This window comes from Perissodus microlepis, chromosome 7, assembly GCF_051167445.1.
Source record: "Perissodus microlepis isolate ML-2025 ecotype Zambia chromosome 7, ASM5116744v1, whole genome shotgun sequence".
Taxonomy (NCBI): Eukaryota; Metazoa; Chordata; class Actinopteri; order Cichliformes; family Cichlidae; genus Perissodus; species Perissodus microlepis.
The window spans coordinates 43,945,557-43,958,367 of NC_140467.1; the positions used below are offsets into that span (position 1 = coordinate 43,945,557).

The 12,811-nt window shown below is 40.6% G+C and overlaps 1 protein-coding gene across 1 annotated transcript; it reads right to left on the bottom strand.

Annotated features, from left to right (window-relative positions):
• Positions 1-1,086: 1,086 nt before the first annotated feature.
• On the bottom strand, positions 1,087-11,145 carry fbxw5 (F-box and WD repeat domain containing 5). Its single transcript, XM_084935283.1, has 10 exons — positions 11,027-11,145; positions 9,000-9,195; positions 8,750-8,907; positions 7,743-7,926; positions 7,232-7,380; positions 5,970-6,305; positions 5,697-5,877; positions 5,462-5,609; positions 5,165-5,377; positions 1,087-3,859 (listed from the first exon to the last, which is right to left on the bottom strand). Exons 2-10 carry the CDS (start codon positions 9,184-9,186, stop codon positions 3,586-3,588), a joined length of 1,830 nt encoding a protein of 609 aa, XP_084791409.1. The 5' UTR covers positions 9,187-9,195; positions 11,027-11,145; the 3' UTR covers positions 1,087-3,585.
• Positions 11,146-12,811: the final 1,666 nt, after the last annotated feature.

The window sequence follows — 12,811 nt, forward strand, 5'->3', positions numbered from 1 at the left end:
GATGGCAACAACATCCCCTCTTCTGTCAACATCTGGAAGCGAGCAGAACAGCTACTGGGCTCTTTCTGGTTCTTGTCTGATATACGTAGGATCCTAGCTGCGTAAAAACTGGTGTTGCTCCAAATCCTGCAAGACTCTTTGTGCATAAAAGATTTCTCCAGTTTTTAGATGATATTATAGATAGGTGATGAAATATTTAAAGACTTTGCTATTTTAATTCTGCTCTTTTCAGTCCCATCACCTCAGATAAAGAAAATCAAAAACCCAGCCGATCAGTCTGCCTTTGTCAAAATGCCTTTGTCTGTCAAAAATGAATGAGTCTTTCTAAAGATCATACTGAATTCAAGGGTGATGCTCTAAGGCAACAAGTCAGTGCAATTTCTCCCCTCCTAGATACTCTGCAATTGACTATAAGGCGTGTTACTGAAAAGTGGAAGCATTTAGGAACCACAGCAACTCAACCATGAAGTGGCAGACCACGCAAAGTCAAAGAGCACGGGTCTGCTGAGGACTGAGGTGCAAAAATCACAGAAAAGTCACCAACTCTCTGCTGACTCACTAACTGCAGAGCTCCATACCTCCTGCGGCATCAGCAGAAGAGTTGTGCGCCGGGAGCTTCAGGGCATGACACAGCTCCTGTAGCTAATGTGCAAGAAGCCCAGTGCTCTCTGAAAAGGTGGGCAATACAAGTTCAGATGCACAGGATAAAATTATTTAATGAATTACTTAAAAAAAAACAACCTAAATTTCCCTGCTGTATGGTTCACATATATCATCTTTATCTGTGCTGTAGGTGCTGTATCAAAAATAAAATGTCCAAATATGTCAAAAACAGAGACAACAGTTACCAGGGATGTACTTTTTTTCCCTACATGACTATTAGTAAGCGGCATTGACATTTTGATGGAAAATTTAATTCACACAGAAGCTAAAAATATGCCTGTGTAGTATGTGTCTATTTTTAGATTTGACTCTGATACTGGAGAAGACTCAAACTGCACCAATTGAGCGCTCAAGGTTGATTTCTAAAATTCATTAACTGACAAATACTTGCAAACAGGCAATAACAATAAGGCTAAGCATGCATTGGGCTTTTCAAAACCTTTAATCAAAAACTGCACAAGAAAGCAACATTTTATTGGCAGAAAAGAATATCAGTCTGACACATGTTCAGTTTTCTGGATTGGCAGGGCATGCGCTTTATTAAAGTGGAGGGTTTGAAAAGAACACAAGCTGGAAAAAAATGATCATGAGGAAGCAAACATTGGCAAAACATGACAGTGTGATGAGGAGGAAGTGAAAGGGGAGCTCGGGGGAAAAAAGGAGAAAGTTTGTGACTTTTTAAACAAATTTAAAAACATGGGGAAAAAAACAAAACACTGTTCAGTTGAATGAAACCTGCTTGTTCAAGTGTCGGATTCATAGGGGATTCTGAAAAGTCAACAAGTGAAACAGTCGCCCAATCATAATTAAAGCCATGTTTTAAAATCAGTCACGTCCTCTTTAAACAGGCATCTGCGTGGAAATGTAAATAAGAAGCCAGTAAAGTACCCTTGTGCTGGTTAAACTGTAGCTGTAACCATGCGTTACTTTTTGTTTTGCTTTGTGTTTACCAGTAAAAGCACCTCAAAGGGGACTTAAAGTATGATGTAAATACAAACAGACATTTCAATACAATTTGACTTCAGTCCTTTATACTTTCTGTCTGTTTCTGTGGAAGTGTTTTTAAATCTGTTGTTTCTTGTCAACTTACCAAAAAAAACGAATAAAATTAGTCAAAATATTTTTAAGCATTTCTAAACTGAATTTAATTTCAAGTAATAGGCGCCACTTGTGCAACCTGAAAGGTCCATGAAACTCATTATTGCTTTGCTTTGGGTAAAAGTCTGTGGCACTGGTACGCAATGTAAGTTACAACATGAAATCCACTGAATATCTTTATTACAGCATATTAATGTTTAAAAAAAAAAGAGTGATATTAAAAGTTACATGTGTGCCACATTAAAATAAAGACTAGGAATTAACACTGCCTTCTAATCCTTAAGGAGATACATTAGTTATTTATACACTACAGACTGTTCAGCAGTCTGTGGACAAACTGGAGAATGGCGGCTTTCATTTAAAATCCACAGGACCAATTGGAGCTCGAGGTCGGGGTGTCAAACATAAGGCCTGAGGACCATAATGGGCCCGGCAAAGACTTCAATGGACGGCTTTGGAAAAGATTGCATAGATTTGGAAATTTTAACTGTATTTTCATAAGTTTTGCAGCTTTTTTGACTCACACAGACCTCCCCCATTCATACCACACCAAAGCAGTTAAGTAACAGATTCCTGTTTTTACACTATCAACGATAGAAATGTCTTTAAAAAAAAAACAAAAAAACAAACAAAAAACAAACAGTTTAACAAAAGAGTAATTAACCAAACCTTTACGTTTTATAAATACTGGACAGTCTGGGCAACGTGCTACCACTTTTTCTGCAATTTTACACATTTATCATGTAGAAAAACGATCATGTAGTGTTGAATGTCAGGGATTAAATGTTTACTTAAATGTTTTTACTGGTCTGGTTCTTTTTTTTTTTTTACTGGCCCACAGCATAAAATGAATTTGACATCCCCGATTTAGGTAACTTGATTAAAAAGGCTCTACTTGTAAAGTTTCTTTCTCCAGAGGGGGGACACAATATGTTGCTAAATAAGAAAAGCAAAATTAATTAACAAAATTCTGCAAAATAAAGGGTGCAGCGTTGTGATGCTAATGAATGAAAAGGGTTTAAATACATTTTTATATTATACAGATCCAATAAACACTCAGCTACACAAACAACTCTTCTTCACAGCCAGCGGTTCCTCTTATATTAAACTGCTCAGTAATTCTACATTTAATAGAATAGTGATGGATCATTTCCCGGGCACGGACAAAAAACAAACAAACAAACAAAACAAACAAACAAAAAAAGCAGACCACATTAAATGCAGCTCAAACTCCTTTTCCCTTTTCGTTTTATACTCTTTTATAAAATCTTTGAGAAAAGAGTTTATGAGGAACTTTTAACTCGAGACATCAATTGGATACAGCCGCTGATAGGAAAACGAACATTTCTCAGCTTATTCTCAGTTGCACTTTGCCCTAAAGGAGGAGGACCTTTGTATACATGTGTACGTCACATCCAGGAGTCCAAACTGTTCGGACGCAACTTTACAGATTTTTTTTTTAAAGAAGAAAAAAAAAAAGGAGAACAACCATCTTTCAGGGGAGCAGTTTTTGGGCATCTGTGTTTAGGCGTCAGCTCTACACTCTCTACATCTCTACCTGTGTTAACGTTGCATATCATTTCTGTCTGCAGTCAGTTCTGCTGGCACAACAGCGCCCCCTTGTGTCTGAGCCGGCTATCGTTTCCTGTCAGCTGAATCAGTCACTGCTTTAGGTCACGACACCGTGAGCTCAAGCGAAAACAACAGACTGTGCCCACGCTGTACACATACATGGAGTGTGTATATATCCATACCACAAAGGGAAAAGATCAGACTTTCCTCACCATGCTTCCCCCTCCCGCTTCAAGTGTTTTCCAGCCTGACTCATGGTTTTCCGTTGATGCAGGAGTTCTTGCTGCGGCTCAGCCAGGACGGCAGGAGGCTGCGTGGTCTGGGCGGCCGGGCGGAGGCCTGCGCGAGGCGGATCATTCGCGGCGAACGCCACACCTTGATGGTGGAGTCGTCGCTGGCGGACAGCAGCAGCTCCTGGTCGGCGGGGCTGAACGCCACCGAGTTCACCACATCGTCGTGTGCCAGACGCGCCAGACAGATGTTGTAGTGACGGTCCCAGATGTAGCCGTGCTTGTCCTCGGCTCCACTACAGGTGGGAGATCGGAGGGTAAGTCAGAGCGATTACCGAGCGTTTGATTTAGTGTGTAAACATTTGCAGTGAATATCAATTAAAACTGACAAACACATGAATACGTTTACTTTACTTTGAAATAGATCAAGGTAGTCCCCTGTGAAGCTGGAGCTGTGTGTGGTTACGCAGCGCTTTTACCTCATCAATGTTTCAATCAAATAAATCGTGAATAGTGAGTTTAACAAAACTGTGTTATACATATTTCTATTAAACCACAGAGTTCAGAATTTGAGTTATTTAGACATAAACATACAATCACAGCCCACAAACCCTTTAAAACAACAGCATATGATTATTAATATTTATCTATGAACACATTTTATTTCATTTATTTCATTTGTGTTTATCTACTAGGTTTTTTTGTCTTTTATTTATTCTTCTGTACACCACTTTGGTCCATGTGGTTGATTTCAAGTGATTTACAAATAAACCTGCTATAGTATCGTGTAGTATGGTACAGTATGCGGTATCGTATTTCCCTAAAATGCAAAAGATCACCAGTTTGGGACTAGGAGGAGACACCAACCGAGTCTCAGTTGTGGGTTTCTATCTGGTGAGAAATCTGAAGCAAATCAAACTTGCTGATATATCGGCTGTGGATCTACATTTTGTCTTATAGTGATAATGGGTGTCACTTCACTGCATCTATGAACCTTTGGTCTACCTCTTTTCCTCCTGCCTGGCAACTCTTCAACATCTACTGTCCGTTATGCCCACCATCTCTCCTCTGTACATATCCAAACCAGCTCAATCCGAGCTGTTGCTCTATCCTTGTCACTCTCAACAAAAATCTTCACATGCCATGGGAAATATTTGTTTTTATATAAGTAGTGGGGGAATAATATGGACAGTAAGTGGAAAATCTCTTCATGACGGCACCCATCGTACTGAACAGATTCTTCTCGGTTTCGAGGGAAGATTTTGTTTCTGCTTCGTTATTTTCTTTTTGCTCAAACTCACGACTGACATGTCCTGAGTGTAAACCTCAACATCCGAAAGCAGCGTCTTCATTCAAACGAGCTGTCTGATTACTGTTTTAAATTCTGACACACCCCTGTTACTAGAAATAACGTCATGTACAACTGACACACTGTGACGCACTGTGCCAGAACGAAAAAAGGGAATTTCTTACATACTGAGCAGTGAAATGGTGAGCACGTTTACCCAACACTGCAGTATCGCTTCCTTTTCTGTTGCCCAGTGGAGAGTGGCTCAAGTTTGAAAAACGTCTGTGTCTGAGGAATAAAATAACAAACACACCTGGCAACAAAGTCTCTGCTGACGTCCAGGAAGATGAAGAAGCACTCATCGTTGGGTGTGAAAGCTCGATGAGCGCGCAGGCTTCTTCTCTCCTCTCTCAAACTCTTCAGGTCAATCACGTGCAGGTCGATCTCCTCGGCGATGGGGGGCGGAGACATGGGGTCTGAGATCACACATCCAGCTGGCCAAGCCCGGCTATTAACATACAGGTATCTGACCAATGACAGAGGAGAAGTGATGTTAAACTAAAAAGCTGATACAGGATCAAATAGGCTCAAATGTTTCTCATTTGATTACCTGTGGTCTGGAGAAAGGCCCATGCCAATGATGTGACCGTGGATATCAATAACATGATCCAGGGAATCAAAAAACTCGTCTGAACTTCGCTCTTCGCCGAGAACAGGACCCGAAGTGGTCATCTGTTCAGGCCTGATTCGCTTAATGCCTGAAAAGTGAAAAAGGAGCTTCCAGGTGAGAAAGGGCCGGCACAATTTTGAGAAAATATTGCAGCGTTGCTGAATAACTTTGTTACCTATCTGGTGAGGGGAGTATGTAAGGCTGCCGGTGGTGAAGAGTAAGTACGTTTTGTCTTCCTCCCCAGACTCGGACGGCTCAGTGAGGCTGGGGTCAGGGGGCTTCGTGTAGGCTCTGCCCATCAACTGAGCCACCTGGGTCTCAATCTCCAGCTCCTTCTGCCCCACGTTTTTTCGGCTCTGGGAGGAAGAAGGAAAGTGCAACAAAAGAAATTGAATTAAAAAAAATGAAAAAGCTAAAAAACAAAACAAAAGCCAAACAGATTCTTTACATGTATAACATGCTCCAGTCCCGACATGGTCGGCTGAGGGAGACGAGGACTGGGGAGGCCGTGACTTCTCGCTCCCCTCTGGCACTCTTCCTCCTCTTCTTGCTCCTCTTCTTCCTCGCTACCGGACGTTGCCAAGTCAAAGAGGAGAGGCTGATGGTGCTGCTGCTGCTGCCCCTTCTGCCTTCGGGCCTGAGACTGAGCTTCATAGTCCAACAGCAAGTCTGGGTTATCGTGCCGCCGACAGTGGGCCACCATCACCGTGCGAATGGTGCTGGCGTTGATGTTCTGGATCTTGAAAAGGCGCTTGACCACGTTGACGTTCTCCGATTCGATATCCTGTTGCAGGAAAGGAACATTTATTTTTTGTTTTTCCCCTGGAAACCCACCACTGCACATGCTCACATATATTCATAACCACGAGCTGCTCGATTTTATTGAATTTGCTGAATATACGCAATATTTTAGAGATGTGTGAGTCTGTGCTCCAAAACAAGAGCAAACCCACAGAGCACTGCCATATTAAAATTAAATAGAAACAAACATGTTTACAGTCTGCTGCTTTGAAAAAAAGAAAACAAACTGAATTTCTCAGAGTTATTGAAAGAAACCAAATGGATTAATACCTCACAAACAGTCTTTGATACTGAAAAAGAAAAATAACACCACCTTTCTACTAATGTGTGGATGCAATCTTTGTTTTCTCAGCTGTTGGGAGGTTTTTCCCCTCACGGTCATGTAAGCACCTACTTGATAACACACAAGATCCTGTTTTCTAGATCCTCCTCCTCACTTTCATAACCTGAGCCTTTAGTTTCTCTGCCCCAAAACTTTGGAATATGCCTACACCGGATCTCCGGACCATAAACTCTCTATTCATGAATCACGTCTCAAATCCCATGTATTCAGAACTGCATACCGTTCATTATGAGTCTTAGTCTACAATCTATTGATCAGTTTTTACAGTTTAGTGGTTTTATGTGTTTTATTATCATTTAAGCGTGTATATGTTTTTAATTTCCTAGACTAATGTAAGCTGTCTTTGAGGGCTTTTCATGATCTCGAACGCATCTTACAATTAGTTGCTTTCTACCTGTGCAAACACACTCTAGTTAGACTCACATGTTGACAGTGAAAACAGGTTAAATCAGGGGAAACACACATTTTCCACTCGACTACACATATTGCTCATTTCCTCCTTTATGACAACTGCATGCCAGATTTTATAATAATAATAATATCAAGGCTACAGTCTACGGTCTTACCTGGAAGGCTTTATTGAGCCAGAGCACAGAGCAGGATGTCATGTTGCCTATCCAGTGCAGGTTTCCAGATATCAGGTGGGTCTCATTCAGCCAGCAGCCAAAGACATCATAGGGCTTGTTCCTGACCCGCGACAACAGCGTGTAATTTTCTGTAGCAACGCATCGAATGGGGAGAGCGTCACAGAGAACACATTAATGAACAAATGCAGCTTAGACTAACACGTGGCGTTTTAAATGACTTGTCAGTTCGATGAGTAACCCTGAGCATAACCTCATAGTTGGCGAGTTGGATAATGAAGTTGGGTGAAAGCTCTTACACCATAAAATGTGACCAAAAATGGCATTTAACATGGAAGTTCATTCAGGAATGTAATCATTAATCGCAAAATTAAAAAAAAGTATTTTTTCCTTCTTTGAGCCTGAACTATGTAAATCAAATCAAGCTATTTAATGGTATTTAATGATGTTCACGAGGTTTCAAAAGCAATTTGGAGTATTTCATGGTTCCTACCTAGACTGATGACAGCGATTTCTCCTGATGACGAGTGGTGTGGTCCCAGGTAGACACCCGAGACGAGCAGCAGGCTGTCATCAGCGTTGAACTGGGAGAACTGGGTGTAGCCCCAGTTAAACTGCCGCATGCTGGAGCTGTGCACCAAGGAGATATTACCATCTGGCCGCTCAGTGTCCCATAGCTGCACACAGGAAGAGAGAAGACATGAGAGAATGTGCAGGGATGGATATTGATAAGACTTTAGAGAAACCAACGCCACTATCGGTTTTGCTCACAGGGCTGAATATTTAGCAAGTCCCTCGTCTATTCTTGGTAATATTCTGTGAGAAATAAAAAATGGCCTATGCAAGCTTTCAGCATCACCATTTCTATAAAAACTTGTTAGAGCACAAAACTTTTTGACACTACTCATCATTTTCCTTGCACCAGTGCAGTCACAGATGAGACTGATCGCTGTTAGACAAATAAATAAATACCAACATAATTTTTTTTCTAATTAATCACGACTCTACGAACAGCATTTTACCAAAAAATATAAATATTTTGTCCCAGAAAGTTGACTCTGTTCATCTGGATGAAGCGTTTTCAGTGGATGATTGAGCACAAATCATGACACAAACATTTGCTGTTAGTTAATTCTCCACTACACTTCTATTTTTCCTCTCAACAGTGTATTTTTTTCTTTGCGTGATGGTATTGAGTACTTCAGTTGTGCCATTGGTTGTCCACTAATTTTCGCGAGCACTGCTGCATACTTTGCACTTTATGGCCTGGAGTAATACTCACTATGTATTCGGACAGCAAGACATTGCAAATGTCTGACATAGAACTATAAAACCCCCACAGGATGTCAGACATTTTCCCCTTACTCTGTTTGCACTGTTTGTGCAAGTTGCCACTGATCTTCTGCAACAACCCCCCCAGATGAGTAAAATACCTAAAATTGTGTAAAAGTGTCCCCTTGTCCTCCATAGACAATAAGAAACCTCAACAGCATATCTTACCTTAACAGTACAGTCTTTTGAGCAGGAGGAGAAGCGGTGACCCCGATGAGAGAAAGCCAGGTGAAGGACTTGGTCAGTGTGCTCTCTCAGAGTTTGAACCTCCACACAGGGGATGCAGTCAAACAGACGCTTGAACTCCCTGTACCACGATACAGCCGCTGCACACAGGCAGGTTTTGGAATTAATGAGAAAACATTTCAGATAGTAACTAAATTCCTCTCAGAAACAAATAAATAATAAAGATATTTACCAGGGTGCCGGGGTACCAAGCGGGGAATGCGGTAGTAGCTGTAGAACAGCTCCCTCCACAGGAACTCATCTCTGGAGACAGCCAGCCACTGTCGGCAGGTCAGACCAGCTCTCAGCACAGCATCATGGGGCAGACGCAGAAAGATCTCCAACACCAGGCTGTCCGGCAGAACTGGGCCACACTCCATCCTAACATCCTGAGTAACACGCACACACGGGTATAGTATTGTGCCTGAAACCTTTGCACAGCACTAAGTATAAAAGAGCCAACTTTTTATGAAGCTTTTTGGTTTTGTGTTTGAGCAGTCTGTGTCTGCATTCAGGTTAAAAAAAAAAAAAAAAAAGCTGCAAGGATACCAAAAATAGGGAACTCATTTGTCGATGTGCATCTTGAAATCATCAAAACAGGAAGTCTTGTCTCAGATATCTCTGGCCCGGAAATATTGACCATTGTCTCCAGAGGGAAAAATTAGCTGATGGATTCCCGGACTGCTACATATTAGGTGATTATGATTAATTAGTCCCTGTTGTTGTTAGAAAAATTAGCAGCAATATTATATCTCAGGGTTTCATCTGAATATAAGCCATTCTCTGACTAATAGCAAAGAGGTTTTGGCCAGAGAAAAACCACAAGGACAATGATTAAAAAAATACATTTTTAAGCACTTTAAATGAGGTTTGTGGAGCATATCCCAAGAGGTAAGAGATGGGGTACACCCTCAACAGTCTACACGTCCGTAAAGTAAACTTAAAATGTATTTTTGATCATTAAATGGTCAGAAATGGCAGGAAAATGTACAGAATTGCAACTTTATCTTGACCAATCACGCTTATCTATGTGGTCTAACTCCAAAAGTTAGACCACATAAACTCCAAAAAGCCCATTTTAAGCCAGGAAGGAAACTGGACAGTTTCTGTGAGCTTCTTTCAACTCCAAATTAAAGCTGTCCAAACAAATGTTTTTATAATCCTTTTTATGTTATCCATATGAGTATATTGCATTTTATATTCTATTTGCTGCATTTTGGTTGAGATTCAACCAAGGATAAAAAACCTCATTCACTGCTTTATAAAACACACAATGTAAAATAAAGACATCACTCAGGCTCCATGAGATTAACTCCCATTCTGACTCCAGTCAGCTGAGATATGACTGAAATTCTATTTTTATTATTTATTGCACGAGCTGTAAAGAACAAATACAGATCCAGCTTCTAGCATTAGCGTTTTCTGTTCATTTCAGCTCAATTATAATGAAAATTTCAGCTACACTTTTAAAATAAAACAACCAGTCAGCGTGTTGCATATTTTTGTGGCTCCACCATTAATGAGATTATCTGAAGCCAGACAGCTGTTGACAGCTGTTGCAGCGCAAAGACAGCGGCCCATTAAAGACATCATCATGATGTCAGTGAACCTACGACCTGCCCTCTTCCTTAAAACCTGCTTTATTTGCAGAATTTTGAAAGGAAGGGAGAGCTGACATGTCGAGTCCTGTTCACAGCAGCTGGAACAGGGCCATGTTAGCGTGGCATTTCCTTACATCACAAAAGTGCAAAATGGAAAATTTTACGTGAACTGAGTTTTTAAAAATGTGATCGACACCCTCTCCAACTTTGGAGTAAACGTCCCCAGCTCTTCCGTGAGGGACCGTCGTGAAAAGATGACCTAACATGGACATTTTATGTCGGGTACTATGTTTACACTGAAATCAAACCAGTCTAGCCTTCCTCCTCACAAACCGGACATCTGTAGAAATACGTTATAAGTAGTAAACGTTTGTATTTGTTTGCCAGTCTAAATTGGAAAAGAGTTTCGTTTTCAGCTACAGCAGAAGACTATGTAGCTAGCTTTAAGCGAGCTAACTTATTAAGAATGCAGCTAGCTGTTAGCTGACATTTGTTTTCAACTTTTAGCTGCGCCCGGCAACACTCAATATTGACTGCTAGCTGCTAATTTTACGACTAAAAGCTTTTGTTGACTAATTTAAAGAGCCTCGCTTCATACAGGTTTAATGACACAACCCACCTGCTGGATCAGAGTATGTTGGAGAGAACAATCCAACGGCTAGCCAGCGCTAAACGCTAGCCACAGAAAATGACAACAATCCTGCAGCAGCTACGAGGCGGACAGACGCTACTAATAGATGGCAGAATAATCGATACACATACAGAGGAACTTTAACGTATGCAGTCCGACAGAAGAGTTTGGAAAAATTGATTTAAAAGTGAAAAGTAAAGATAAAGAATAAATGTTGTGTCATATTGCGATTACTAAAGCAACTCTATTTTATTTAACTGCATAATCGTTTTCTTCTTCTTTCAGCTTCTCCCTTTAGGGGTCGCCACAGCTGATTATCTGCATCACTCTAGTATCCTGTTATGTCACACCAAACCTCTGTATGTTCTCCTTCTGTGGTCGTCCTCTTTTGTTTGGCAGCTTCATCATTAACATCCTCTGCACATGTCAGCCTTGTCTTTCTAATTGTGTCTCCAAACCACCCAACCTGAGCTGTCCCGCTGAGATACTCCTTTCTAATCTTAACATCTCAGGTCTCACTGTCATCTTGTAATCCTTTGCTTGCTGCTATCTATCAGTCACAAGTCAACCCTGACACTCGTCTCCACCCACCTCCACCTTGTCTGCACTTTCGTCTTCATCACTGTCTCCTGCTCATTCGCACACATGTATTCGGTTTAGCTTCGACTGACTTTTATTCCTCTTCTCTCCAGAGGATACCTTCACCTCGCCAGGCTCTCTTCCATCTGCTGTGAGCGTTCATCAACTCCTCAAAGTCCTCCTTCCACCTTCCTGACACACACTTTTCTCTCTTTCTATCTTTAATCACGCTAACCTGCTGCTAATCCTTTCCAGCTCGATCCCTCTGTCTAACCAATCGATGCAAAATCTTTTGTCTCCTTCCTTAAGACATAAAAGTAACTTCAACAAAGTTAACTCGGCTGTTCAGCATTTACACTTAGGATATTTTATGACTCATATCATCATCATCTCTAACTCTGAATTTGATATGTTTAGTTAGATGAGAGACAGAGAAGAAAACTCAGTTTCTGCCAATAGATATAACACTTTTTTTGGGTAGTTTTTTACTCTTGTTTATGTTTTTTTTTTTAAATGTAAAGTGATGCAACACACACAAACAGACATACAGAAATAATGTGATTGTGTTGATGAATGCAAAAAGAGAAATGCAAAAAGAAAACTCATAAAAGAAACTGTTCACTTTATTTCTCCAACCTCATTTCAGCTCTAAGATTTATGTTGACATGGTGACGTTGGATGGAAAATTGAGAAAAAGCTGATGGAAAACTTTTTTTCATATGTGTGTAAAAAATATACACCACCCCTATATAAAGCCATTTTATTAGCATCGGTAAATTATCTCATTTTCTTTTCTTGCCCATGAAGTAAGCAGACAATGGAGAAATGAAGGGCAGTAACAGGAGTGGTGGCTCATGGTAAACTGACACCCCAGTTGTGTACTGATGCCTGTGTGACTGAAAAATAGCTGAGTCATTAGGTTGGCACTGTCGCTGCACATATAACACTGACTACTGACCAGCTACACAAGATCTGACACCCCAAGACTGACCGGTGAAGAAAACACTGAAGTGGAGCCATGCTGTGACTGATATGCTCTGGTAAGATTTTAAATTTCCCTAGATTTTTTCCTAAAGTTTTAAACATAAAGATTTATTAATGAATATATTTATTAATTAAATAATGTGAGTAATGCATTTATTTTTGTTTAGATAAGCAACATTTTCACCGCTGTTTTATTTTTTTAATGAAATA

Coding starts and splice junctions, on each gene's coding strand:
- fbxw5 (XM_084935283.1), bottom strand. CDS start 9,186: ATGGAGTGTGGCCCAGTTCTGCCGGACAGCCTGGTGTTGGAGATCTTT. Junction 5,610..5,696: donor ATACTCCCCTCACCAGATAG/GTAACAAAGTTA, acceptor TTCACTTTTCAG/GCATTAAGCGAATCAGGCCT. Junction 3,860..5,164: donor AGCAGAGACTTTGTTGCCAG/GTGTGTTTGTTA, acceptor TCCCACCTGTAG/TGGAGCCGAGGACAAGCACG.